This window comes from Cebus imitator, unplaced genomic scaffold (genome assembly GCF_001604975.1).
Source record: "Cebus imitator isolate Cc_AM_T3 unplaced genomic scaffold, Cebus_imitator-1.0 Scaffold233, whole genome shotgun sequence".
NCBI classification, from domain to species: Eukaryota; Metazoa; Chordata; class Mammalia; order Primates; family Cebidae; genus Cebus; species Cebus imitator.
In genome coordinates, this window is record NW_016107548.1 from 1,744,285 (window position 1) to 1,768,723 (window position 24,439).

General features: G+C 37.5%; 1 protein-coding gene across 4 annotated transcripts in view; it reads right to left on the minus strand.

The window, feature by feature from the left end:
• PRDM5 (PR/SET domain 5) overlaps nucleotides 1-24,439 on the minus strand; it is a 220,907-nt gene that overhangs the window by 188,108 nt on the left and 8,360 nt on the right. For all 4 annotated transcript variants that reach the window (XM_017497574.2, XM_017497573.2, XM_037727504.1 and 1 more), the window contains exon 2: nucleotides 13,353-13,436. In XM_017497574.2, the coding sequence (XP_017353063.1) occupies nucleotides 13,353-13,436 (84 nt within the window). The remainder of the gene's footprint in view (nucleotides 1-13,352; nucleotides 13,437-24,439) is intronic.

Here is a 24,439-nt window from a genome sequence, read left to right on the forward strand (position 1 = left end):
CTTTTCTTTATCTAGTCTACCACTGATGTGCATATAGGTTGATTTTATTACTTTGCTATTGTGAATAGAGCTGTGATGAACATATGTGTGCATATGAACATATGTGATGATATATGTGTGCATCCTTAAGATAGAATGATTTATATTCCTGCATTGGTCCATTCTCACATTGCAATACAGAAATATCTGAGCCTGGGTAATTTATAAAGGAAAGAGATTTAATTGGCTCGTGGTTCCACAGGCTGAACAGAAAGCATGGTGCTGGCATCTGCGTAGCTTCTGAGGAGGCGTCAGGAAATTTACAATCATGGCTGAAGGCGAAAAAGGAGCAGGCACTTCATATGGCCACAGCAGGAGCAAGAGAGAGAGGTGGGGCAAGTTGTTACACGCTTTTAACTGACTAGATCTCACAAGACCTCACTCACTGTCATAAGAAGAGTACCAAGAGGATGGCGCTAAACTATTCATGAGAAACTCATTTCCATGATCCACTCACCTCCCACTAGGCCCCCGTCTCCAATTGGGAAATCACAATTTGACATGACTTGGGTGGGAACAATATATCTAACTATATCAATTTCTTTGGGTATATACCCAATAATGGGAATGCTAAGTCAAATGGTACATCTGTTTTTAGTTCATCGAGAAATCGCCACATTACTTTCCACAATGGCCGAACTTATTTACATTTCCACCAGCAATTTCCAAGCAATCCCTTTTCTCCACAACCTCACCAGCATCTGTTACTTTTTTGACTAGTAGAAGCCATTCTGACTGGTATGGGATGTTATCTCACTGTGGTTTTGATTGGCATTTCTCTAATGATTAGTGATATTGAACATTTTTTCATATGCTAGTTGTCTACACTTATGTACTCTTTTGAAAAATATCTGCTCATATCATTTGTCCACTTTTTAATGTGGTTGCTTGGATTTTTCTTGTTAATTTATGTAAGTACCTTATACATTCTGGATATTAGAATTTTGTCAGATGTGTAGTTAGTAAATATTTTCACCCTTTCTGTAGGCTGTTTAATGTTCATAGTTTCTTTTGTGGTACGGAAGCTCTTTAGTTGAAGCTCCATTTGTCAATTTTTGTTTTTGTTGAAATTGGTTATGGCATCTTTGCCATAAAATCTTTCATGAGACCTATGTCCAGAGTGGTATTTCCTCAAATTTTTTGGAATAGTTTCAGTAGGAATGGCACCAGCTCTTCTGTATATATCTGGCAGAATTTGATTGTGAATTCACCTGCTCCTAGGCTTTTTCTGGTTGTTAGGCTTTTTTATTACTGATTCAGTTTCTGAACTCATTATTGGTCTGTTCAAAGATTCCATTTCTTCCTGGTTCAATCTTGGGAGGTTGTATGTCTCCAGCAACGTATTCATTTTCTTCTAGGCCAATTTGTGTGCATAGAAGTTTTCATAATTGTCTCTGAGGGTTTTTTGTGTTTCTGTGGGGTTGGTAGTAATGTCTCCATTGTCATTTCTGACTCTGTTTATTTAAATCTTCTCTGTTTTTCCTTATTAGTCTAACTGGTGGTCCATTAATGCTATTTATGCTTTCAAAGAACTAGCTTCTGGACTCTTTGATCTTCTGTATGGTTTTTCACATCTGTTACCTTCCATTCAATCTGATTTTTGGTTATTTCTTGTATTCTGCTAGCTTTGGGGTTAGCTTGCTCTTGTTTCTCTACATGTGATGTTAGGCTGTTCATTTGAGATCTTTCTTGTTATTTGAGACAGAGTCTTGCTCTGTCCCCCAGGCTAGAGTGCAGCAACACATTCTCAGCTCACCACAACCTCTGTCTCCTGGCTTCAAGCAATTCTCCTGCCTCAGCCTCCTGCTAGCTGGAATTGCAGGCACCCACCATCATGCCCAGCTAACTTTTGCATTTTTAATAGACACAGGATTTCACTACATTGGCCAGGCTGTTCTCAAATTCCTAACCTTAAGCAATCCACCTGCCTCAGCCTCCCAAAGTGCTGGGATTACAGGCATGAGCCACTTTCTAACTTAATTTGAATGTTTAGCACCATAAACTTCCCTCTTAACACTGCTTTAGCTGTGTCCCCAAGATTCTGGTATGGTATATCTTTGCTCTCATTAGTTTCAAAGAATTTCTTGATTTGGTCCTAAATTTCACTGTTTACACAAAAATCATTCAGAAGCAGGTTAATTTCCATATAATTGTGTGGCTTTGAGTGATTTTCTTAATATTAACTTCTACTTGCATTGCACTAAGGTCTGAAAATGTGTTTGCTATGACTTTAGGGTGTTTTTTTTTTTAATGTGCTGAGGATCGTTTTATGCCTATGTTGTCAATTTTAGAGTATGTACCACCTGCAAATGAGAAAAATGTATAGTTGTTTTTGGGTAGAGAGTTCTGTAGATGTCTGTTAGGCCTATTTGGTCAAGGGTTGTGCCCAGGTCCCAAACATCCTGATTGTTTTCTGTCTCAATGATCTGTCTAATACTGTCAAGTGGGGCACTGAAGTCTCCTACTATGATTGTGTGGTTATTTAAGTCTCTTTGTAGATCTATAAGAACTCATTTTATGAATCCAGATGTTCCTAGGGTTTGGTGTTTTGTTCACAGGATTCTCTCATGTAGGAACCACAGTTGGCAGACAGGCCACATGCTTGCCAGTTCAGCCCTACTCTGCTGTCTGAGTGCTTCACAGGGGGTACCTGCCCACAGAGTTCAGGCAGAAGTACCACCACTGGGCCAGAAGCTCTAATGGGTGTGGCTCATCTAGATATGAGAGGTGGAGGAAGATAAAGTCATCTACTTGCTGCCTGGGTGTTTCCCAGGAAAACAGAAGGTTGCGCCTGTCAGGTAAGTTCACACAGAAGTGGAACTACTGACTGGGCTGGCAGGTCTATCAGGTATTGCCTGACTGGCTACCAGTGGTGGCAGTGGGTGGGATCTCCCACCCTGCCACCTGGGTACTTCTGAGGACAGCAGAAGGTTGCAACTGCACCAAGTTCAGGCAGAAGCAGGACTGGGCCAGAAGTTGGCACTGAGCTCCATGCAATGAAGTAGAGCAATCTGACTGCTCCCAGACCCCACAACTGAAGCCTCTGTTGGGGCTACAATGCCAGTGGTGGTCTGCTCAAGGGCCCAAGGCTTATTAAAGTCTCCTTGGACTCAAGAGTTGCCCCTGAAAAACATTCTGATAGCTCTCTGCCTCCATCCAGAAGCACGATGGCAGAGTGCTGGGGGACCAGGGGGATTCTCCCATTCCCAGCCTTGCAGAGGTCCCTCTGGAGAGTGTGAATTCCTTAAGGGGCTCTCATTCACTCACCCTTTCTCATGTCAGAGAGGTTCTCCTGCCTCCACACTGAGCCTAGACAGGCTGCTGTCCAGCTTTATTCCTCTCTGCTGTGTCTCCCTGCTGCCTTGATGGATTCCCACGTGGCTTCTGATTATTGGCCTGTGGTGCACATGAGCTGCCTCTGGTCCAGCATCTTGGTCCCTCCCCTGAGCCTGCATCTTTTGAAATCTGCTGACTTGCACTCTATGACTCAGCATATAGTTAATTCACTAAGTATTCCATGTACATTATTTGATCAACTGTCATTGGATACAGTATTCTACATTTGTCAATTAGGTCTTTTGTATTAATTGCATTGACTGAATTATCTGTATATCCTTTCCAGGTTACTTATTCCTGCTTATTCTATCAGCAATTGAGAAAGTTGTGTTTAAGTCTCCCATTAGGATTATTCATTCACCTATTTCTACTGCTAATTTTTTTAGCTTTTACTTTCACTAGAATGTATTGACCCTCTTTATTTCTAGTAATGTTTTGACCCTCTTTATTTCCAGTAATAAATATTTCTTGGAATGTAATGACCCTATTTATTTCTAGTAATGTTTCTTCCTTAAAGTGCATTTTATCAAATATTAGTATGGTTAAGCCTAATTTCATTTGTATTTGCATATGTCTTTCATTCTTTTATTTTCAGGATTTCTGTGTCTTTAAATTTTAAAATTGTCTCTAAAGAGGTATCAGGTTTGTTCTTTGGTCCAATTCATTAATCATAAGTCTTAAATTGAAATGTGCAGTCCATTTAAATTTAGCACAACTATTGATCTAATTGGGTTTAATAGTTACCATCTTACTATTTTCTATATGACACAGTTGTCTCTTTCTCCTCACTCCTTGTCTTCTTTTTGGATTAATAAAACCATTTTATCATCCTATTTTTTCCTTGTATTAACTTTTTAGTTAAAACCATCTTTTACTATTATTTTAGTTAGATTATACAGTTACATAAATTTACTTAATTTATATATTAGAAACTTGGAACACTTTAATTACAGTTACTTCCCTCCAGTCTTTCAAATTGTTCTTATATAAATTGCATGTATTTTTAAGCCAATGTTGTTATTGTTCAATACCAACAATACGTATGTTTATTCACCAATATGGTTACCCTTTATTGCTCTTCACCCCTTTCTGTATTTCCACATTTCCATAAGGATTCCTCTTCCTTTTTCGTGAAGAACTCCCTTTACTTTAGTATTTCTTCTAGTACAAGTCGGCTGGTGATAAAGTCTCGGTTTTTGCTTGTTTGAAAACATCTTTATTTGCCTTTTAATTCTGACAATACTAATAAATGAAACTTGGAGGATCTGAAGTTTATTCTGAGGAAAAAGGCATCAAATCCTTCATGTATACATTTAGTTTTATTGTAAAAACAAAATAAACATATATGTATTTTTAGGGTTTAAAACCAAGAATCTTCTTTCTTTTCCCATGAAAGAAAAGTAGAATTTACAATTAAAAGGGACAAAATTAAAATAGAGAATGTCAATTCCAAGGATTTTACATATTTTAGATGATCTTTCAAGTAGTAGAGCTCAAGTCATCACTAGAAGAGAATTTTGTTTTAAAAATATAAGTTAAACTTCAATTGCCCATGCAAAAAGAGAAGACATGTTGTCAAAATACCCACTTAAAGCCGTTAACATTTCTGCTTCTGCTCCATTCTCTCTCCTCTCCTTGTAACACTAAATAACCAAACATCACAAATCCATCCTTCCCTGACTTAATTCCATTTTATAAGATTTTTCTTTTTTATTTAACAAGACAAAGTACATGTAAATGACAATGTTAAATGTCCATAATCACAGACACAGTGTAATCTCTGAATCCTTTAGACAAAGTAAAATCAAGAATTTTGTGCACTAATGCAAAGACTATAAGCACCCTCCAGCTTCCAGCAAAACAAAGGGAGAAAATTTTCTTCTTTCCCACAGTGGATGTTGATTTATTAATTCCACATCACTACATTCACATTTTTTTTTAAGACAAGAAACTTGGATCAGAAATGGGTAGAGATGTTTTTTCCATTGTATTTTGCTCAAGAGTCTCCCACAAGTAAGTGAAGAACGAGATCAGGGAGAGAGAGAGAAAGAAAGAGACCTTCTTTCCCAAAGAAGGCAAAATTTCTAAAAATAACAAGCGTCAGGATCTATCAGTATTCCACTAGTCATCCTCCTCTTCAACTTTCCTCCCTCTTCTACATCATCACCATCTTCATCTTCATTCCCTCTGCCCTCATCTTCTTGATCAAAATATATTCCAAGTCTTCATCATCAACACGAACTTCAGCTTCTTCTCCTTCCCCTTCTTTTTATCTACCATATAGGAAACCAAGCCGTGCTTTAACAGCAGGTATTTGTTTTGTTTCGGTTTGAAACAGGGTCTCGTTCTGTAGCCCAGGCTGGCAACATCATAGCTCACTGACATCTCAACCTCCTTGTCTCAAACTATCCTCTCACATCAATCTCATGAGTAGCTAGGACTACAGGCATGTACCACCATGCCCAGCTAATTTCTTCATTTTTTGTACAGATAGGGTCTTGCTTTGTTCAGTTATCTGGAAACCCTCAGAGCAGAGTTATTTTAGGTTTTTATGGAAGCTTCATTACTAGGCATGACTGCTATTAGTCACTAGTAGTATATCACTTCAACCTTCAGCCACTATCCTCTCCCTAGAGGTGAGGGGGCCCAGGGGAATGAAAGTTCCAACCCTCTAATCACATGGTTGTTTCCCGTGACAAACAGTCTCATCCTGAGGCTGTCTAGGGGACTCCAGCCACCAGTCATCTCATTCGCATACAAAAAACACTTTCATACTCTAGTGATTCCAAGCATTTTAGGAGTTATATGTCAAGAAACTAGATAAGTACCAAATATATATTTCATAACATCACACGTGCTCATTAACAAAATAGATATTTTATCTTCATCTGTCTCCTATCTGTTCTTCATTGGTTCAAATTAATAACCAAAGAGAAAGAGGTTATTAACTAAGAACCATCACCAGTGTGTAAGTGAAGAGGGTTGTAAGGATTGGAAAAGAAGTTTCCAGAAACAATTCATATATATTTTAACTTATATAAGGGTATTTTTAAACTCATCAACAGAAGGATCCCCAACTCATCTAGCATGTACACTTATTTTGAAATAATAATTTGCTATATCTGTAAGAGATTCACAATCACACAAAAACAGCCGCAAATCTTATAATGATGTCTTTTAATGGCTATATTTTGTGGAGTTTTGGGGGGTGTTTATTTCTTAAAAACATTTTAACACAACAGGTAATTCCCATGCAAAATCAAAATTTAAAGGTAAAAAGACTATATAGTAATAACAAAAGTCTCCTTCTCTCCTCTTTCTTGCCACCCATTACTTTTCCTTAGAGATAGCTACTGTTACCCATTCACTTATATTTTAGGTACATCAAGCATTTTTATATATGTCCTTATGTATTTAAATAAACAAATGATAGATTATGTACAAGTCTCCATCCTTTAAATTTTTTTTTAATTTATTTATTTTGAGGCATAGTTTCACTCTTGTTGCTCAGGCTGGAGTACAATGGTGCGATCTCGGCTCACCGCAACCTCGGCTGCTGCATTCAAGCGATTCTCCTGCCTGAGCCTCCTGAGTAGCTGGGATTACAGGCATGCATCACCATACCCGGTTAATTTTGTATTTTTAGTAGAGACAGGGTTTCTCTATGTTGGTCAGGCTGGTCTCAAACTCCCAACCTCAGGTGATGTGCCTGCCTCGGCCTCCCAAAGTGCTGGAATTACAGGCATGAGCCACCATGCCTGGCCTACATTTTTAAATACTTTGTTTTTATTTCAATAGCTTTGGGGGTACAAGTGGTTTCTGGTTATATGGATGAATATATATTCTACAGTGGTGAATTCTGAGATTTTTAGTGTACCTGTCACTTGAGCAGTATAGACCGTACCCAATACACAGTCTTTTATCCCTCACCCTTTTCCCAGGATGATGGCTATATTTTGAAAACATGTTATTTACCCAGTCCACAAAGTCAGAAACTGCCCACAAAAATAAATAATGATAATCTGATACACTGGATTTTATAATATGCAACTATCTAGTAGGTGAAATGACTAATTGTCCTGGTAATACATTAGCCTCTGACGTAAAACAGTTTTCTTATGAATGCTCCAGGAGATAGATGTAGGAAAATAAACACATATAAAACATGTTAAATGCCATTAAGTCAGGCTGGTGCAGGTGACACGCACGGATCTCACAGTGCTCTGTGTATCCCACATTGCGTCACATCTGGAACCCTTCCTTACGAGGCCACGGGCTTTTTTTTAAAAGCAAAGTTCAAGCTCTGTGTGTTTTGGTTTTTGTCCTAATGTTCCTTGTATTGAGATAAATATCTTTTTAGCATAAGTTGTGGATGATATAAGGCATTTAAGTAAAAGAGACTTGACTATTTCCTTTGAATATGCCACCCAGAATTAAGATACTTCACTTGAAACTTTAGTTTGTATCTCGTTCTTTAGGATTCTGCATACAGTAAGAGCTGTCTTTCCATAGAGGGACCACCCAGTGTACTGAACTGTGACATGGCATATGGCTCCACCAGCAGCAGATCACACCACTGAACACCCACCGCATCTACTGAAATGTTCAAAGACTAACAGGTAAATGCAGACTGAGCATGAGTGAGTGAAAAAGAGGGGAATGACACAGAGACCTTGTGATTTCAGAGCAGATGCAAAGCTCAAGAATGAAGGACTCCACTGGAAACAGGATAACACCAAGTTCCCAACTTATCAGGCCAGTTTCTACATAAAACCTCTTACAAGCAATCCCAAAGAATCACTTTGGAAATAGAGAGAAAGACCAACAGCCAATAGAGGAGAGCTGTCTGGAGGATTCCAGCAGCTACTGAATTCACCAGCAGCCACTTTAGAACAACTGAATAATGGTCAGAAGAAGTAGCAAATAAAATGCACAAACTGTGTTGCATTCCACAGGTGCCAAAACTTGAAGTTATATGCTGGAAGCACAGAGCCAGTGCCTGGAGAAAATATATTTGAATTGTGGTTTGAAATATCTAAGAAAATATTACAGAAAGAGGCTGTCTTAGAGATGTAAAAAACAAAGAATTATCAAGAGTTTAGCCAATAGTAGTACATGAATGGATTTAGGTCATAGATTGAGTCTGAATTAATGGAGAATGGTAGGAAATTTATTGCAAGCTCCAAACCACCTGCAAAAAGTAGGCAGAAAGACTTCTAATTAAGGAAAGAATGGAATACAATGCAGACAACCCTGTCTCTACTAAAAACAAAATTAGCCAGGCGTAGTGGCATGTACCTGTAATCCCAGCTACTCGGGAGGCTGAGGCAGGAGAACCTCTTGAACCTGAGAGGTGGAGGTTACAGTGAGCCAAGATCTTGTCACTGTACTCCAGCCTGGTGTTAAATTGTCAAAAGGAAGCATTTACAGTCAAACACTGGTTCCTAACCTCAAGCTCTGTAATGCACCTCAGGTCTCAGAAATCCAGGGTTCTTCTGCTTAAGCACTTAATTTTAAAAGAAAAGTAAAAATCTGAGGTGATCAAGAAGAATTAAAGGCCAATAATACTCAGTCTATTCAGAGGCTAAGCTTGAATTCTGTGACCAATACAGAAAGAAACTGAGGTACTAGTGAGTGCTCTGAGGCAGTGGGCATCAGTAGAAGGAGAGGTGGCAGTAGACACTATCAGTGCTCACCGTGATCCTAAGATCCCTTCCTACACTGACCCGTGCTCACAGAGGCTTATACCTACCAGGAAGCTAAATCCTGACTGATATCTCCAAGTTCTTTGGTATGAAATGCCCCCCTAGCCCCGGGGCTCTTGGCCTTATCCACAAGGACAACTGGCATTATAGGCAGAATACAGGTATAAACTGAGAAAGTTATGCCACATGCTCTCTCACATGACATCATTTCCCAGACACTACCACCAGTTTCTGATTAATGTTGCATAACCACAACATATGTAACTATTGGGTTGAGAAGGACTACTCATGTGAGAGCTTCATTGTGGTTAGCAAGGTAGCTATGGGACACAGCAGAAATGACTCCCATAACCAATCGAAATTTGCCCCCAAGAGGAGGGAAGGCTCATTATCTCCCTCTGGAAAGACTCAAACAGTTCCATAAGGGGCAGAAGTAGAACCAGTAACAGGACCAATTATGCTCCTGCATCTGTGCTCTTTCTGAATCTTAGCATCCCAAAAGCTAAAATAATAAAAAAGACTTTCAATAGTATAACTCAAGGTTTGGAAGCAGCTTGCTCACTCAACCTAATAAGGGATAAGATTAAAGAGAGCAAGGAGTAACTCTGCAATTCTAAAGGTGCTGTTCTTATATGTTCCCTCTAGAAGACCTACCACAGACAGAATCTGTCCCAGCTGCACAGAGCAGGGAATGGCTGATATGGTTTACCTCTGTGTCCCCACACAAATTTCACTTTGAATTGTAATAATCCTCATATGTCAATGGCAGGGCCAGGTGGAGATAATTAAATCATTGGGGCAGTTTTCCCAATACTGTTCTCATGGTAGTGAATAAGTCTCACAAGATCTGATGGTTTTATAAACGGGAGTTCTCCTGCATAAACTCTCTTGTCTGCCACCATGTAAGACATGCCTCTTCTTCTCTTTTGCCTTCCACCATGATTATGAGGCCACCCTAGCCATGTGGAACTGTGAGACCATTAAACCTCTTTCCTGGCTAGGTGTGGTGGCTCACACCCGTAATCCTAGCACTTTGGGAGGCCAAGGCAGGCAGATTACTTCAGGTCAGGAGTTCAAGACCAGCCTTGCCAACGGTGGAACCCCGTCTCTACTAAAAACAAAATTAGCCAGGCGTAGTGGCATGCACCTATAATCCCAACTACTCGGGAGGCTAAGGCAGGAGAACTTCTTGAACCGGAGAGGTGGAGGTTGCAGCGAGCCAAGATTGTGCCACTGCACTCTGGCCTGGTGACAGAGTGAGACTCCTTCTCAAAAAAAGAAAAAAAAATATTTCCTTTATAAATTACTCAGTCTCAGGTATGTCTTTACTAGCAGCATGAGAACAGACTAATATAATGGCTAACAATTCAAAATGAAGATAAGACCAAGAGGGAAAAGAACCAGAAGAGGGGAAGGTATATGAACTAAAAGGTTAAATGTATCAAAAGGTCTTAGGTGAAAAAACCAGGCTGGAAGGCAACAGAGACTTTTCATCAATATCCTTTTGTCCCTTCTGAAATGTGTAACAAGTACAAATATTACTTGTTCAAAACGCAGACATAAAGCGTAAAGTAAAATGAAATCATGTGAGTGTACCATTACCTGAGAATAAAAATGTATAAAACCAATAGCTCCTTGGGTAGCAGAGTGAGAGAGCTGGAGACAACTAGTGTGTGAAAACAAAATAATAATGCACACATTAAAGAACCACAGGAATAGATAATGCAAAACTCGATGATGTACTGCTGAACTGTAAACTACATAACAGTACAAAAATTACTTTGTTTCCTATATGCAAGTCTTCCTTTGAAAATAAACATTATCTGTTTAATAATTCATTGCTATGCAAGACATTAATGATACCATCACAGTAAAATTTTCAGACAAGTATCAAAAACCATTAATAATGTTAAAAACTGAATTTGTGCCCCTTAAATGTATACAAATAAAATTTTTTTAAAAAGAAAATAACCTGTTAAAAATGTATTATTTTTATCATTTTATTACTTACTATCAGGTTTTTTGATCATATAAATGTTTGGTTTCTGAAGAACTTTCACAGTCGAAGAATTAACTGCTGAGAAAATTAACACCTTATAGAAAAATTGAAAGCCATTAAGATGTTCAAGTTCATAAAAGTAAATAAAACAGTAGGCTAAATTCAAACAATATCAATAACATTTGTCACTTAAAAATTATCATGAGGACTATATTATTAATTTCCATTTTCCATCACTTGCACTGAAGAAACCTTTCAGAATCCTTTCTCAGGCACCTTCACTCCCCATCCGCACAGTTTCAACAATACAGGTGATGCTTAAAAATGTATTTTGCTTACAGATAATACACAGAGTTTTATGTGTCAACTTGGATAGGCTATAGTACCCAATTATTTAACCAAACACTGATATAGGAGTAGCTGTAAAGGTATTTTTTAGATGCAGTTAACATCTACAATCAGTTTACTGTAAGTAAAGGAGATGACCCTCCACAATGTGTGAGGCCCTCATCCATTTAGTCACAGCCCTTAAAGCAAAACAAGGTATCCTGGAGAAGAAGTTTTGCCTCAAGACAGCAGCATCACCTTCTGCCTGAGTTTCCAGCCTCAGGACCTGCCCAACAGATTTCAGACTTGCTAGCACCACAATAACATAATACCTTAAAATAAACAAATACACATATATACATATATATATCCTCCTTGGTTCTATTTCTCTGAAGACCCTTCCTGATACATGCACAGAGAGACTTTCTATGTGTAGTTCCTTACTCCAGTTTTCCAACCCTTTCTGATTGTATAATCTCTACTTCCTACTTGTACCTCAGCTCTTAACCTCCTCATAGAAACCATCAAAGAGTCTTGTGTCACATTACAATGTTTCAGTCAACAGTGAACCATATACACAATGGTGGTTTCTTATGATTATAATATTATATTCTTACTGTACTATTTCTGTATTTAAACCTTTTTTAATTTCATTTTTTAGAGAAGGGGTCTCCTTCTGTTGCCCAGGCTGGAGTGCAGTGGCAAGATCACAGTTCATTGCAGCCTTGCTCTTGGCTCAGGCAATCCTCCCACCTCAGCCTCATGAGTAGATGGAACTACAGGCATGTGCCACAAGGCCCAGCTAAATTTTTATATATATATACGTATATATATATATATATATATACACACACATATATATATGTATATATATATATATATGTATATATATATATAAAATAAGTATATAAAATATATATTAAAATATATATATATATTTTAGAGATGGGGTTGCTATGTTGTTCAGGCTGGGCTCCAACTCCTGGCCTCAAGTAATCCTCCTGCCTTAGCCTCCTGAGTAGCTGGAATTAGGCACAAGCCACTGTGCCTGGCTTATTTAGAATACGTTGGATACACAAATACTTGCCACTGTCTTCCAATTGCCTCCATTATTCAATACAGTAACATGCTATAAAGGTTTATAGCCCAGGAGCAATAGGCTCTACCATACAGCTTAGGAGTGGGGTGGGCTATACCATCTAGGCTTGTACAAATATGCTCTATGATGTTCACTTGATGATGCATTTCTTAGAAGAAACCCCTGTCATTAATCAACACATGAATATATAATTCCTGGGACTGAGTTTTCCAAATTTTTGTTTCAACAGACTACACTGCTGCTTTCCTACTTTGATCACTTGGGCCCTTTTTCCAATACTTAAAAAAGAACAGCAACAAATATAATTGGCATAAACTAGGATGAAAATTCTTATAAAATGAAGACATATAATGGCATTTACAGATCTCTGCATAAGTGAAACTTTAGACTGCAAAAGACTGTCTACTGTTACAGCTCCTTGACTGTGTTTTTAAAGGTAAGGTACATTTTAAGGCAAGATTTTTTGTTACAGCATAAAACTGAAAATTGTTTCTATATAATTAGAACTTCAACTAGTAAATAAAAAAATATTAAGTATAATTTTATTTACAAAAGTCAAATTCTAAATTCAGGACATGCTTATTTTGAAATTCAAACATCATTACACAGGAAAAACATATTTTGCAATGATGAACTTCAGAGCTCTAAAACAACTGTCTCGTGAGATATTTCAACAGTCTTTCTAAAAAAAAAAAAAAAGCTAAACTTTCCTTAAAAATTGAAACATTTCAATACTTAAATACTTAACTACAATCTAATTGATATTGATTCCAGACTTAAAAATGCATTAAATGCATTAAATGATACAAAAGAAATATAATTTAACATTAAAATATCATATCCTCACCTCCCACATTAACCTGTAATCCATATTTTCATCCAAGTCTTCAGGCATTCTCTTCTCTCCAGCAAAGGGTCCGAACTTTTCACCCTGAGTAACAATGGTTATATTGAAAAAAGATTAGTACAATAAATCAACATACTAAAATAAACTATTTTTTCTTCTGGAATGTTTTTCTGCAAATCTTCATGCCCAATGAAGAGACATTTTAAAATATCAACTAATTTACCCAACACAAAATGTTTACATATTTACGATCCAACTTAATCTGTTTTTAGCCTAAAACGCTCACTCCACAACATAGGAGCCAACATAAAGGGTTCAATCACTTAACTTGCAAATTCTAACAAGGTACTGGACACTGTATTTCATATGTATCAATCCTCTTCATAGCTTCTGGCAAGAGGTCTTGAAAAAAGCACTGAGTTTTGTCTGACTTGAGAGACAAGCCCACCGGCAGAAAATCACCTGGTTTCCATAAAAATCATAAATTCATCCCTATTATGGGCAAGAAAGAAGGGGGCTTGCCATTCTCAAAGGAAGAGTGTTCATAAATAAACTTTAAATTTGCCTGCCATCTTTCAAACAGGCAAATTGGCACACTTTAAACCAGGCTTTCTTGAAGTGTGTGCTTTGAAGCCCACCTGCACGAGAAACACCAGTGCTGCCAGTTTGAGATGCAGAATTCTGGTCTTTGTTAAAATCAGAATCTGAAAGTAAGCTGTCCTTCAGTCTACCCTGAAGGGACTTTTAAGGACATGTTCAATGGGCAAGTAACACTCTCTCTAAAGTGAAGAAAGCAGGGACTGCAGAGAAAGTGGAAATGAGTTGAATTTGTCCAACCAGACATTTTATTGAAATGTGTGCAAAGGAGACACACAGCCACTTGTGCTTCTAAACCTGCCTATGACTATTTTTCAGCACAATCCTCCCCTTTTCATGGAGGTGATGAAAGAAAAAAAGCCAACAAAATCTCTTTTGATGAACATTGTAAGGAGAAAAGATAACCACCAAGGCAATGTTTCAAGGATATAAATTACTAAATATACAGCAGAACACCCAACTCCTGAGAAAAGTAAAATTTTAAAGCTTAAAGAAATTACAAATATTAATAGTTAAACCAGCCCCCTCATTTTATAGATGAAGAAGCCATAAATATTGGCAGAGCCAGGAAGACCATTTCTTTAATGTTAACTTAGAGGAAGAAAATACCCACAGAAATTCTTCAAACCAAGACTATAATTGTAAGTAACTTAAACACAGGCAGAGCAAAGAAACAGGGAGATTTCTGACTATTCATAACATTAGAGATACTAATACAAAGTTTAGACAGCCAATGTCAGAGAAGCCTGCTCTGCTTCACAATCCTGTAATGCCTCACTAGTCCCTTCATGCTAAAATGGGCATTCAACATCACACTCAAACACAACAGCCCCAAAGAGTCTTTCTTTACAAAGTAATCACTTCTCTCCTCCAGGTGGCACCTAACCAGGATTTGATGTCAGGTAGGAAAAGCTCCACAAGAACAGGGGAAAAGAGTTAACACTTACTGAACTACAATGTGCCACGCTCCAAATAATCCTATGTGGAGTTTCCCCATTTAACAACTAAGAAAATTGAGGCCCAGAGTTTAAATAGCTTGTTTGCTTAAGGTCAATCAGCTGGCGATGAACAGACATAGCAGCTAGTGCTCGACTTACGACCATGGTCGGGACCGCGGACAGGTCGTAACACGATTTGGTCGTAAGTTGAGTAGGCTATATGTACAGTTGAAATGGTGTACGCGGAGATGGTAGTGCTGCCGGAAGCTGGTCCGCACTGTCGTACGCCCAGCTGGGCAACGTTTGCGCTGCCAGACGCGGAGCAGTCGTGACTAGCGAGTGTGGTCGTAAAGTCGAATGGTCGTTAAGTTGCATAGGTGGTAAGTCGATCAATACCTGTATCAGGAACCAGTGGCTTATTCTGAGTGAAGAGCTCAGGCACCACCCACTTCACCAAGCCAACACTCAGAACGCTGACAGACAGCTGCATGGTCCACTGCTGAGGCCACCTGATGCCACCTCCTCAGCTTTCCACTGACTACAATTTAGCAATGACCGGGGCCGTGCAATTGCCATGTACACACTCAATACACTGACTACTGAATTGAAGAAACTGAGTTTATGTTAAAGCCAATCTAGAAAACAGATTTTAAAAAAATAAGGTTATTCTGTAATAAATTTGAGGGTTAAGTATGAATGGATGAGGTTCAATTTTTGGTCCACTCTCATGTATTTAGCCTTTATCAAGTGTTACAGAAAGTAATAATAATCTAAGTTCACACTTTCTGATGTAACTGATCTATCTAAACCACTCAGTTCCTCTTTGCAGTATAAATTTGGACGGGAAAAAAGTGAATCTATCAATTCCACAGTGTTCAGAAGACTAAAGAGGAAAGAATGGCAACTCAAATAAATGTACTGGGATCGGGGGGAAAAACGCCTGCTTGGATGCAGACCTAGTAAGATTGCTAAAGGACTTAAAGCTGTGAAAATTCAGATTAACCAGAATGCTGATTTTAAAGCTTCACCATTAATAGAGAACAATCACTCTCTATTGTAAACTCAAACCACCAAATTATAATAGTCGTTTTTAGCTTTTTACCTCAACTCTTAGTAAGAAATATATTTTGTATCTTAACCTAGCACATTCATACATACACAGAAACACATACCTATAAAACTAAGATACTTAATATTTCAAGAATAACCTTTAAAGACAAAAAAAAAAAAAAAAAACCCTGTGATTACTGAGATCCAGCTCAGCCATAGAGACCCCCACCCAGGCGGCACTGAAGAAACTGAGAAGCAAACACCCAGATAGAAAAAAATGGGTGTAACCAAGGGGCCAGCAGTCTTCCAAGCTGAGAGCCTCAGGGAGCTGACGCTGACCCACGCACTTAGTCTCTCTGAACAGGTGTTAATTATTAACAAACAGATGTTCGGTATTTTCTCAAAACACAAAAATAAACCAGGTAGGCAGCTGGTGCCCACTTACCACTGATCACAGACAAGCTAAAAAATATTCCCTATGAGGGAGCCACAGGGGCAGGGTCAGATGTACCGCACTTAAAGAATTGTTTTAACCAGTGTATGATATTTATATATAATCCTGACACTTTAGAATGCCACAAGTAGTTTTCTACTTGGGGATGGTGAGGGCAGCTAGGTTTTCCTTGACATCATTCTTCCTAGCAAACAATATATTCTATCATTTCTCAACGTGACACTGTATAAATTTCTTCAGACAATGCATTTACTCTGTATAATGTACTCTCATATTTTCTACTCTGTGTTACTTCATATGTTTAAAAAAAAGTTTTGACCCACTAAATTAATTACAGAACTCGCTGACGGGCAGCAATCTACAGTTTGAAAAACAATGACATAAAAACACTGATAGGGGAGGTCAATTAGCTTTCCGTCTTTGATGACATTTCTTCAAAGTACATTACTAGGTGTATTAGAAAACGTTCATCAAATAAACTTAAGTTTCTGTGGCTGCAAGATTATAAAGAGATAAATAACCAACTCTCAATTATCCATACTACTTGTGGTGAGAAACAATGCAGATATTGAAAACCTAATTTACATTTGACTTTAGATGAAGATTTTATATTGAGTAGACCCACTCTTAGGAAGCCTTCCCTTAGCGATTCCAGCACCAGCAACCCAACCCTTCTCTCTCTCTTTCTTCACTGTCGTCTCTATCATACAAACAGTACTTTCTTAAAATTGTAATTACAATTTTATTTTTATTCACTAACCACATTTCCTAGAGAGATTCTAACATCAACATAAGCCTCTTTTATCTTAATAGGCTTCAAATCTGCTTGGGCAGCACATCTATGAAAGGGAAGTTTGGGGCACACACCACATACATATGTAATTCTTTTTCTTTTAGTGGAATTATATGAAATCGCCAATATTTGACCACTTTTGACCTACCTAAAAAAGTAAAAGTTTTTCATATGATTCATCATAAATGAAGTATATACATGTGCTTTAGTAAATTAAACACCTAAGAGAAGGTTCAAAATGAATGACAGGAAGGAAACCCAACTCTTCTTGACACCTTCAAAAATTTCTGGCTGACTTCTTGATATCATTGGTTTTACTTTTCGTGATAAACCTGCTAAAGATCTCATACTAGCAGACAGGAAAACTGTCAGCTCATCTATTTTCTTGCTGTTAATTTGTGCCTACATTATTGATGTTACCTTTGATCTGTGATTTCTTTGCCAAAACTTTCCTAGAATTCTTCACTTCTATCTCAAGAGTCACCACCTCAAACACTTACAAGATAGGCAGTAAGGCAGCACAACACCAGATATCCAACAATAAACATGTATATGATACATTAGAGAGTAGCCAGGAGGTAAGGTGGAAAGGACATGCCACCTAAAACCATTTTCTACTCCAATTGAATGTTACTATATCACCATGTGGATCCAATGTTGCCAGATATATACAACATTTTTAAAGAAGCTGATAACTCAAATTTGTGTGTGAAATCACTTATTTTTTTATATTGGCAATGAATTCCAAGAATTTAACACTTTGTGCAGGTCAAATAAAATATGACTTCAAGACACACTGACATCAAACTGAGTCAAACTCACTTCTCAGACTGATCCAATGCCCAGCCCATAATGGAGCTTCTTTGTTTTTATTCAAACTGTTTCTGAATAAAGCAGATAATTAATCCATTCGATCTGCTGCTCACTGGACTAGACAGTAACTTTTAATAAACAAAAACTGTATGATTGCGAAAATGTGGGCCATTTTCTCTCATTTTGCTGAATGTTATTAGTAAGAAGTTGAAAACAAGATTCACTGCAGATATCTCTTTCAGAATTGTGGGAAAAAGCACTATCTTCTAGGCCTCCTGTTTCCTTATCTACAAAACTTAGGGATTTGGATTAGTTGATTCTAATATTCCTTCCAGCTTTTAAATTCCAATAGAAAGAGCTTCCACTGACCAAACTTAGAACAATTTGAGACTCAAAGGGGAAAAAAGTATAACTGATTGAAACACATTAACAAATTCTGAAGTCCATACTGACTGTCAGTGAGAGAAAGAAAAAGGAAATCATTTCTAAAAACCTCATTTGCTATCATTAGAGGATGTTATTAAAATTAATTTAAAAAAAGGAATTAAGCATTTTGTCCTCCCTTTTCAATAGTATCCATAGTTCAGGATAACCAGACAGCAGAAATTGATGATGAAAAGCTCTTCTTTACAGGGGAATATTTGAGTTAGCACATCACCATTTTGAAATCCCTAATAATATTACTGATTTGGCGAGAAGTCTCCATGGATGCTAAAACCATTTAGGCAAAAGGTTGAAGGCAAAAAAAAAAAAAAATCCATATAGTAGTATCAGCTCACAGATTACTTGCTAAGAACAAAGGGGAAACAGTATATTTACAATAGAAAAATTACCTTAACCCAATAGTGGCATCAGTAACAGTGTGAAGCCAGACACATGATATGCCCCCTACTATTAGGCAGCACAAATAAACCAGCAGCACTCCATAATGTATTTTTGCCAGAAATATTACATATAACTTCCAGACTGCATGAATTATAGAAGATAGAGAAACAAGTTAAATAAAGCCCTGGGAATGTAATCAGATAAATCCAGATGTGAGATACTCTACAACTGGCCTGATCTCTACAGAGAATCACTGTTATTAAAAAGGGGGAGGGAGGGATTTCATAGACATAACTAAATGTAATGTGTAGTCTTTGATCAGATCCTAATTCAAAAATAAATAGCTATAAAAACATTTTAGAGGCAATTGTGGAGTAATTTAAATATGGGCTAGCATTAGAAGACGTTAGGAAATTACTGTTATTTTTGTTGGATTTGCTAAAATGGCTATTTAGGAGAATGCCCTTATGCTAAAGTATTGAGTGAATTGTCACAATGTCTGTAATTTACTTTGAAATAGGTCAGAAATAGAAAATATACATATAGATTAAATAAATATATTAAAGTAAATCAATCTGCACTGGAGTCATTTATATTTGAAATATGATGTTTTTTTCACAGGAGACTGAAGTCCTCACTTAGAACATAATTATGTTTCAATGTTAAACTACTGTGCATGTCTGTGACTTTGCAATTCAAGTAGGCCTTCAATAATGTATTAAATGTGTTTCCTGAAAATTCAATGTGAAAAATATCCCATCTTCCTTCCCTACTGTAGGAAGTCTGAGGCAGACTAGTTGCTTCCCTATATCCATTCTCCTTAGTACTAGAACACTGATCTTGTTAAGGGTACTAATGTATCCAGGTAAAATACTACGTTTATCTTGAAGAGAGAGAGAAGCAAACAACCTGCAATCAGAAATCATTGCATGGAACTATCACACAAGTTTTTCTTTTTTTTTCTTTCTGAGACAGTTTCACTCTTGTTGCCCAGGCTGGAGTGCAATGGTGCGATGTCAGCTCACCACAACTTCTACCCCCTGGGTTCAAGCGATTCTCCTGTCTCAGCCCCCTGAGTAGCTGGGATTACAGGTGCCTGCTACTATCCCCAGCTAATTTTTGATATTTTTAGTAGAGATAGGGTTTCACCATGTTGGCCAGGCTGGTCTTGAACTCCTGACCTTAGGTGATTCACTGGCCTCGGCCTCCCAAAGTGCTGGGATTACAGTTGTGAGCCACTGCATGTGGCCCATACAAGTTCTTAAATGAAGCTGAATCAACTAGAATATATACCCAATCCTCTTTCTCCCCACGTGCAAAATGAGCATGATAGCTGGGGCTGAAAAGCCATCTTGAGTCCATGAGCATTGCAAAACTTCTGCCCTGACATTTTGAGCCACTGAAACTAATGGCAACAAACATCTTTTTCCATCTGCCAACTTCCTGTTAGAGGGATAACAAAAACTCCAAGTTTAATTACTGTGGTTGTCTCTCTTACTCCAATTGATATAGCGGAGGTCAGGGGAAAGAAACTCAGTGGTGCCCACAATAAAACAGAATTCTTCTTGATGAAATGCATCACTTGCAAAATAATACAAAATGAAAATGAGACTTGTGGGAAAAAAAAGGATTGTAGATGTATGGTGACCTGAATGCAGCACCTTTCCCTTTCACTCTCAAACCTAAGTTACTTTCTTCTCTTGAGCAAAACAACTACTATTAGCATCTGTGGGCAAATGGGTGCAAGTGAAGCCTTCGGTTCTGGCAGACAAGTGGCGTGAGGTGTTCTCTCCAGTGGGCTTAGTAATAAAGTAGAGGACAGCAGAGTGACCAGGGAAAAAAGACTGAAAACCAGGGAATCCCAAAAAATAATTTGAAAGTCAGAGATGGAGGGGGCTCAATCTTTCCTGCTCTTGATGCCCAGGAAAGTACAAGAGACTAGAAAACTGACTGACAGGGAACTGACAGCCTATCTGCCAGCACAGTCCCACTGAAAAGAAACCCATTTGTCTTCTACCACCTGCAGGACTGATGCCACAGAGGACTATTCAATAATCAGTCTTGAGCTCCATGGGTCAACCAAGGGAAATAGCACATACAAAGGAGCTCAGCTGCCAGAGAGACAAATATAAGGCAGAAAAATGAGACCCAGGCTCTGTGTTCTGTAGTTGACAGAATACCTCAACTAAAGGGAATACCTGAATTACCAAAGGAGATTCAGATACAGCACTAAAAACAAAACAACAACAACAACAAAAAGCCTTTTAAGAGTTAAAATACATAACATTTTTATTTTCTTATTGTACCTATCTGTATTTTTCATTTTTATGAATGTGTTATTTTGTGGTTAGAAAAATAAGACATTAAAATAATAAAAATTAAGCCCTTTTAATGTTTAAAAAAATAAACCCATTAACTTACCAATTAAATATCTTCAGAGAATGAATTGAAATAGAGACAAGAATCAAATTCAAAAAATTATCTCAACTGAAAACTACAGACAGATAAAAATATGATATTTAGAAACCTCACATTTAAAAAAAACATAACTCCAGAGTATTTTTTTAATGGGATGAGAAGTATATTAGTCTATATCCACACTGCCATAAAGAACTTTCCTGAGACTGGGTACTTTATAAGGGAAAGAGGTTTAATTGACTCACAGTTCCGCATTGCTAGAGAGGCCTCAGGAAACTTAGAATCATGGTGGAAGGAAGAGGAGAAGCAGACACCTTCACAGGGCTGCAGAACATAGTGAATGCAAGCAGGGGAAATGCTGGACACTTATAAAACCATCAGATCTCGTGAGAACTCACTATTGTGAGAACTCACTGTCACGAGAACAGCATGGGGTAAACTGCCTCATGATCCAATTACCTCCACCTGGTCCTGCCCTTGACACATGGGGATTATAATTCAAGGTGAGATTTGGGTGGGGACACAGAGTCAAACCATATCAAGAGGCATTTATTTTTTGAAAGACAGGGTGTCACTCTTACCCCAGCTGGAGTGCAGCAGTGTGATCACTGCAGCCTCCATGTCCTGGACCAAAGCAATCCTCCTATCCCTACCTCAGCCTCCCAATAGCTGGGACTACAGGCACATGCCACCATGCCTAGCAACCTTTTTTTTTTTTTCATAGAGACTGGGTTTCACTATGTTGCCCAGGTTGGTCTCGAACTTCTGGACTCAACCAATCCTCCCATTCAGTCTCCCAAAGTACTAGGATTACAGCTCCCAAAGAGCTGTTGTACACAGTAAGAGGCAATAATTAATAAGAACAATTTTCTAAGCTAAAGATAAACGTGCTTCTGTAAATTAAATGACCTCACTCATTCCCAATCTAGAATGATGATGATGATGAAGGAGTCTAGGCAGGTTCTAGTAAACTCACTGATCTTGACTCTTACTAACTCTTACTAGCAACCAAGCAGAAATAAAAGGTAACCTGTAAAGTATAAAAAAATTAGACTGGCATCAAACACTTCCAGCTGGAACCTACAAAATAGTACAAAAACATCTACAGACTACAAAGAAAAGACACAACTTGAGAATCACCAAGTCAAGAGATCCTTTACAGTCAGGTGAAAAAAGACTATTTGATAATATATACAGACTCAGAGAAAACATTACCCACATGATCTAGTTAGAAAAAGTACCATAAATAAAAAGTCTCTAACAAAATGAACCAGGAAAAAAAGAACAGAAAATGGAAGAAGAAGGCACATACCTGGTGTATATGCATACATGATTAACAATAAACTAGGTATGTGGAATATATGAGCTAAACAACTCTTGAAACCACAGGAGTATACTTTAAAAGATTCTAGTAAGTAATCTACCATTCATCAAAACTTAGAGGAATTGCTGGGAAGGGAGACAGGAAGATAAAGTCTTCTAAAAATTGCATGGGGGAGAGAGACAAGAAGGACGGAGAAGAGGGAAGTAACAGGGAAATGGAATGCCTTGTGGAAAAAACGGTGTGTTTTTGTGGCAGAAACAGTTTCACCCTAACTATCAGATAATAAAATTATGTACATCTGATTGTGAAGGAGAGGAAGAATAAATAAATTATTAAAGAAAAAGAAGAGAAGAACAAAGTAATAAGAGATGAGAAAGGAAAAAACAGTGTCCTAACCAAAAAAAAGAAAAAGAAAAAATAAGTTACAATATAAAACAATAAGAACAAAGATGGCAAAAATAAATAAAATCAATTATATCAGTCATTATACTAAATGTGAAGGAGCAAAATTCTCCCATTAAATGAGACTATAATACTGTATTATAAACTATAATCTAGCTATATATGATTACAAAAAGATAAAATGACTAAAAATAAACTAACATGAGTGGACAAAGAGATACAAATAAAAGCCAAAAAAAAAAAAAAGAGCAATAGTGTCAATCTCAGACAAGATGAAATTAATGGGTGAATGTAGTAAACAGGATAAAGGACATTATGTGATAATAAAAGCTACATTTATGAATATGACACAGTAGCGAGAAACAAAACAATATTAGAAATGCAATAAGAACTGGAGTGGGAGACTTTAAAGCATCTCTTTTAAAACCAGAGAGATTTGTTAAATAATTTTTTTAAAAAAAGAATATAGAGAAACTGTCATTTAATTTTAAAATTTTATCTAAAAGTTCAGTTTCAACATTCTACATACATAGAATGAGAGAAAATATCTTCAAGCTCTGCATCCAATGAAGGGCCAATATGCAGAATCCACAGAACTGAAACATTATCAACATCAATCAAAAAGTGGGCAAATGACATTAGACATTTCTCAAAAGAAGATATACAAATGGCCAACAAACATGAAAAAATGCTCAATATTACTAATCATCTGGGAAATGCAAATTAAAATCACAATGGTATACTACCTTATCCCAGCCAGAATGGCCATTATTAAAAAGTCACACACAAAAAAAATAGATGTTGGCATGGATGTGGTTTTAAAAAAGGAATGCTTATACACTGCTGGTGGGAATGCAAATCAGTACAGCCTCTATGGAAACCAGTATGGAGTTGTCTAATAGAACGAAAGGCAGATCTGCCATTTGATTGAGCAACCCCACTACTGGGGTATCTCCCCTAAGGAAGAGCCACTGTATCAAAAAGACATCTGCACATGTACGTTTATCACAGTGTAATTCACAATTATAAAGATACGGAATCAACCTAAGTGCCCATCAGCCTCTAAGTGGATAAAAGAAAATGTGGTGTATATATATACAATGGAATACTACTCAGCCATAAAAAAGAACAAAATAATGTCTTTGACAGCAGCTTGGGTCTAGCTGGAGGCCATTATTCTAAGTGAAGTAAAGCAGAAATGAAAAACCAAATACCACATGTTCTCACTTAGAAATGGGAGCTAAGCTGTGGGTACACAAAGGCATACAGAGTGGTATAATGAACACTGGACATTCAGAAGAAGGACTGGAAGGGGTTGAGAGATAATAAACTCCATATTGGATATAATATACACTACTTGGTGAGGGGTACACCAAAATCTCAGAGTTCACCAGTATACAATTCATCCTTGTAACGAAAAACCACTTGTATCCCTAATGCTATTGAAATAAAAAATACATAAATAAAAATAAA